This window comes from Camelina sativa, chromosome 20, assembly GCF_000633955.1.
Source record: "Camelina sativa cultivar DH55 chromosome 20, Cs, whole genome shotgun sequence".
Classification (NCBI taxonomy): domain Eukaryota; kingdom Viridiplantae; phylum Streptophyta; class Magnoliopsida; order Brassicales; family Brassicaceae; genus Camelina; species Camelina sativa.
In genome coordinates, this window is record NC_025704.1 from 7,544,300 (window position 1) to 7,550,810 (window position 6,511).

Sequence of the window (6,511 nt, forward strand, 5' to 3'; positions counted from 1 at the left end):
TGCTTTGCAGACTGCAGTAAAGAAAAAGCTTACAATGATTACGCTGCAATTTTATAAAAGACATTTAACCAAAGCAACAAAGTAAAATAGCAAACATTGGTGAGGAAACATTGAAGAAAAAATTTGTTACTGTGTTACCTTAGAATCAAGAGATGATGAAGCTTTAACAACGAAAGAGAAAAGAGCTATCAAAACTGAATTGTAAGTTTGTAACCCTAGTTGGCTAGTTGTTTGTTAATTAAGGGGAAGGTGCCGTCAAAAAAAACTTCAGCGTATGTCATATGTGTGTCTAATTCTTCTTAATTTTAACATATTAAGCCCATATTTAAATTAGATTGTAGACGGAGCCCATATTTTGTTTCTAATATTGTAAGAATCATTCATAAACCCATCTTTCCTATTTGTATTGTTTGCTTAGGATAAACTCTATATAACCTTAATGAATATATGCCCCTAATTATTTTTTTTTAAAAAATTGGATGCCCGAAGCGGTCGCTTCATTTTCTATAACTGGTGCACGGCTCTGGTGGGCTACGGTAACTATTATGGGTTTCAAAATGAAGATTAATCTTGACGTTGTTCTTGATGCAAGCATCCCTCGTTTCTACAGCAAACTGGTACCCGCTTATATACACATACACATGTTCTTATAATATTATACTTTTAATTATTATAGATAGCGGGTACTTAACTTCTATGTGGAATTTAACATATTATTTGGTCTCTCTAATTTATCTTAACTTTATTTATTTTTTGAATGAATATAAAATTTATGGATCATCACACGAACTCTTGGCGTCGGGATCGGCTTCTTGAACATTTCGATTCGGCAGATGTCGCTTTGATAGAGGCTATTCCCTTCAGTAGTCTGCCGATGGTAGACTCTTTAGGGTGGCATTTTACAAAGTCTGGTAAATATACGGTTAAGTCAGGATATGAAACAGCACGTCAGGGTATTCCAAACACTTTCTAGGCTAGTGGGTGTGGTCCTGAGATCACCCCGCTTCTTGCTAAGGTTTGGCAGGTTTATTGTCCCCCAAAGCTAAAACATTTCATGTGGCAAGTGCTATCGGGTAGTATTTCGGTGTCAGCCAATTTGAGACGGAGGGGCATAGAATGTGACGTTGGATGTATGCGGTGTGGGGCGGCTGAGGAGACTGTTAATCATGCTATTTTTGTGTGTCTGCCTGCCCGTCAGGTCTGGGCTTTGGCCCATGTTCCTGTGGGGCCTAACCAATTTCCAACGGCTTCTATTTATGCAAATGTAGATCACTTTTTGGGACCTACGAATCCGGGTTCCAGTGTAGCGGTTTTCCCGTGACTTATGTGGTATATCTGGAAAGCAAGAAATGCTTGTGTGTTTGAGAATCAGACGGAACGGCCGGATGATATTGTGCAGATAGCGCAAGGAGAAGCGACTTCTTGGTTTCAGGCCCAGGTGGAAGATTGTAACAACCTGTCCCGTGGACCCTACTAGCCCACCGCTAGCTGCCCCAACGGACCGTCCGTGAACCCTACTAGCCCACCGCTAGCCGGCCCAACAGACCCCAAGCTGGCCCTGCAGGGCATCGATCCTAACCCATCACTGTGGATATCCAAATCCACCAGTAGGTTATTGGTGCGCCAGGCGTTCCTCGAACCCTGGTCCTCACCCTTTAACAACCTTCCCACAGGACAAGCTGTCACCAATTGATCTGCAGGTCAATTGGTGGCAACTTGTCTTGTGTGAAGGTTGTTAAAGGGTGGGGACCAGGGTTCGAGGAACGCCTGGTACACCAATAACCTACTGTGGATTTGGATGAATAGTTCCATTTGCCCAGTGAGGGGTTAGGATCGATGCCCTGCAGGGCCAGCTTGGGATCTGTTGGGCCGGCTAGCGGTGGGCTAGTGGGGTCCACGGACGGTCCGTTGGGGCAGCTAGCAGTAGGTTAGTGGGTTTCGCGGGACGGGTTGTCACAAAGATGAGGGAGAGGAGGTTAATCCCTCTCCTATGGTTCCGGGTCCTCCGCTCCATCGACGGAACCCTCCTCTTCCATTGGTTTATTCAGGCTATCGATGCTTTGTTGATGGCTCTTGGAAAGAAACAAATGTTTTTGCGGGTGCAGGATGGTTTTGTACTTCTTCGCAAGGCTCCCCACCAATTCTAGGAGCAACCAATTTTTGGCGCAGTCTATCTCTTCTACATGCAGAAGTGGAAGCTTTCAGCTGGACGATGCGGTGTATGATTGGCCACGACTTTAGAGAGGTGGCTTTCTTTACGGACAGTTTGGATCTGGTGAAGATGGTGTCTTCCCCTCAAGACTGGCCGGCCTTTGCAACATATTTGGAGGGAATCAAGATGGACCAGGCGGAGTTCTCTTCTTTCTCTTTATTTCATATTTCTAGAAATGCAAATGTAAAAGCGGATTCTTTGGCTCGCCAAGCGCGCCTTTCTCCGCATCATGTTTTGTTTGTAGGCGACTTTCCTTCAAATTGGTTCGTTTGAGCTGATTCTTTTGTTGACAAAAAAAAAAAAGTAAAATTTATTCAACCAAAAAAAAACCATGTTTACATTATATGCATCGTTTGATAGAAATAAAATTGAAACAAGTAACTATTGTAAAGAAAACTGAGCCAAAGCACTAGCCTCTCAAGGCAAACCAAATGCCCGGCCGAACCATCTTCAAGCTTAGGGGAACTTGTCTTCTTGACAGAGCATATATCTATTGCGGACTACTTTATCTATTGATTTGATAGTGTAATCAGGTGTCTTAGGAATCTCACCGTGCAGCCTCCCGTTGCGTTCACACCATATTATTTATGTGAGCGGATGATAAAATGGTGCAAAATGGATTGAAACAAAAGTCAAGTCAATGTAGAAGACCATGTAGCCATAGTATACATAGATCCACAAGATATATAGGTGAAGATGGAAAAAGTTTCGTCCATGATTATATCTCACGTAATTCCTCTTGATAGATCAAGGCCCTTGTCGTACATTCATATTCTTAAGTCAAAAACTCAGATGCTGACGCTGTCGGTGTAATTAATAAGATCTCACCATTGGTTGGAAGATGCGATGTCCTTATAATTAATGTTATCTTTTACTCGCATCTACCCATAAAACATCAGACTCGGGCACATATTCTCCTTATAATTAATGTTCCCTTTTACTCGCATCTACCCATAAAACATCAGACTCGGGCACATATTCTCCTTATAATTAATGTTCCCTTTTACTCGCATCTACCCATAAAACATCAGACTCGGGCACATATTCTACTGCTATTCTTCCCAGGCCTGGCTATCCCTCCCGTCAAATGGTAAGATGCGTAGCCTTAGAAACAAAGGCTGGTTCTTACGTTTTCGAAGGATGCAATCTAAAAGGCCGGTGAATGTCATGTGCATTTAAAAGAGATTTTAACACCGAACTGTCTCGCTGGATGAGATTAAACTAATAAAGAACGCAATGAACATGGTATGTTATGATTGATGTTCATAACTAACTTCTACTCGGGTTCCCTCTCTTTCTCACTTCTTGAACCGTCAATATGGTTTACAAAACCGATCCATTGGTTTATCGAAAAATATGATGGCTCGAAAGAAGCACTCTTATTACACGGCTCTAGCTAGAATTTAAAGCAGAATACGGTATCATTAGAACCAGAAATTCAAACCAAACTCAAATAGGAAATATCATAACAAAAAAGATTTGAAGTGTGGGGTAATGAAGATATGGTGAGACGTGGAATATTAACCATCAATGATAAATTTCTGGTTTTTCTAATCAACAATAAATGATTGATTGGCGGATCAACTAAACGTCAGCCTCGTGGGTCATTTAGCAGCGTACTCTCTTTTATTATAGCCGTTCGACTACTGTATTTACTTCTCAAAAAAACTGAGGGACGAATATTTTAGGTCAAGCTATGACGTGATTTGCTAATTATCTTTCTTTTTTTTTTTTCTCACGATATTATTAATGACTTTTTTGGGTACATACTACTCCCTTTGTTTCAATATAAGTATAAAAAAGTTTAGGCTTTTTTTGTTTGTTTCATTTATATAAAAACATTTCAAGTTTCTATGCATTTTTAATATTAATTTAATAATTTTTGACTATTTAAATTATGCAGTATTTTTTTTCTATTAGTTAAATTATGTTAAAGAATTATATTTATTGATTCTTAATCTTGGTGTTTTTAGCCAAAACCATGGTACAATATTCTTTTTTTCAATGTCAAACTATAAATAAATAATTAAACATACAGTATGTTAAAAGTGATTAGCTTAAATATAAAACAATTAACATATCCTTGAAATCTTTAATAAATTCTGAATTATTTGAGAAATAGAGATTGCAACTACGACGTCAATTATTTTTAATTTTATAAATAACTACAACTAAGTATTTACAGTCACATTTAATAGAGACTGCACTGCAACGTCATTTATTTTTAATTTTATACCATAATAACTAGATTAGGACTGTACCGCGGGCAAAATTATTTATAACTAAAATATTTCAATTATAAGTTATATTTGTTGGTTAAATATGCTATAATAATTATTAAATAAACCATATAATACTGCAATATAATTTATTGTTTACATAAGATTTATTTAATCAATTTAATTAGATATGTCTATTTTCTGATACCGACAATGTTAACAAATTAATAAAATGATGTTTTACCCCTGTAACACCGAATTAATGATATTTTTTTTTAATTTATATAAATATTGATAAAACCTGTCCCGCTATATAACCCCGTCCCGAGATACTTTAACTCACACTATATCATCTTAATTTTTAATATTTATTGTGTATCTACGGTATAACATTTAGCATATTTAACTTTTTTAAATTTTTTAATATTTTTCATATTTAACTTTTTAAAAATATTTAAAATTAAAAACCGGAATAAACCAAATAAAAGTTTTTGAAGTTTGAATGTCTAATAATTCAAGCTTTCTACTCATTTGTATTCAGAATCTTTTTGGTCTCTTTTATAGTATGACTCTGAACCATTGTCCAATTTTTTTAGACGATGTGGGATATTATACGGGAATTTTTTTCTTCATCTATTGAGTAATATATGTCCGTTTTAAAATTTTTGTATTACATCATATGCAAGAAAGAATCACAATTTTTATTAACTAAATGTATTATAGAATAATTCAAAATAATTTAAATATAAATTCAAATAAAAATGAAAGGGAATAATATATTTATGTTTGAATGAAGTAGAAAGATTTCCTTATTTTTTTAAATCTTATCTATAATTAATTTTAAAGTTTTGGTAACTAATATTAAAGTCAATACATTAAATGTAAAAACTTTCCAGAGAGTATTTTTGAGAAAAAACTGCTACAAAAATACTAGTATAGATAAGTTAAGTTTATTATAAAATAATATTTTTGGCCCATTTTGCATTAAATAATAAATATTACAATTGTCATTTAAGAATGCACGTTCTATCATCAGCTTCGACCACATTAAAAGCATGAACATATGTGTGAACATACACAATCACTTAATTAAGTACTAGCTAATTCTATACTAATGTTCGAAACAGACAACGTGAAACTGAAATAAACATATAGTTTTCTGGCGACTACAATTTTTTGTATGTTTTGTTAGAAGAAAATTAACCGTCACCCTTTATAATTTTTTTTTTTTTGCTGTAACAAACATAAAAGACCAAAAGAAGAGAGCCACATTTAAGACCACTTATATATATGTAGGTATAGACAAACTTTATACTATAAAAGAAGAAAGAGAGAGAGAAGAGAAGAGATATGCACATAGGGAAGGGGAGAATGAAGAATAAGGAGGAGGAGGAGGAGCCGCTCAGCCCGATGGCGCGAGTATTCCAGTCGCCAGACATAGACATATGTCCCATCGTCAACATTGGTTTCAAAACCAAAATTAATCCTGACGTTGTTCTTGATGCATTGAGGCATAATGTCTACAAGTATCCTCGTTTCTCAAGCAAACTGGTACCCACTTATACGTAGTTATTCTCGATCACTTGTAAATGTTGTATTCAAACATGACCTGATCTAGAATTTTTTTTTATATAAAAAAATTTCTTTTAAATGATTTGATACTTATAGAAAAAGAAAGAAAAATAATGATATGTTTGATGATTAATTTACATGATCTCAATGTACTTGATATTTTGAGTCAAATCATCTGACATAGTGTTTGGTCTCAATATGTCTTATCTTAATAGTCTGAAAATGGTGCAAAATGGATCAAGACCGAAGTCAATGTAGAAGATCATGTAATTGTACCATACATAGATCTAGAAGAGATATGTGAAAGTGGACAAAGCTTCGTCGATGATTATTGCTCACGTCTCACAATGACTCCTCTTGATAGATCAAGACCTTTGTGGGACATTCACATACTCAACGTCAAAACCGCTGATGCTGAAGCAGTCGGTGTAATCAGATTTAACCATGCGTTGGCAGATGGGATGTCCTTCATTTCCCTTGTGCTCGCATGTACCCATAAGACATCAAA

At 35.9% G+C, this 6,511-nt stretch overlaps 1 protein-coding gene across 1 annotated transcript in view; it reads left to right on the forward strand.

Moving 5' to 3' along the window:
* LOC104769909 (O-acyltransferase WSD1-like) overlaps positions 5,746-6,511 on the forward strand; it is a gene marked incomplete in the record, with an annotated part of 5,319 nt that continues 4,553 nt past the window's right edge. Inside the window, 2 exon segments of the mRNA XM_010494227.2 lie at positions 5,746-5,982; positions 6,219-6,511. Coding sequence (XP_010492529.1) covers positions 5,782-5,982; positions 6,219-6,511 — 494 coding nt within the window.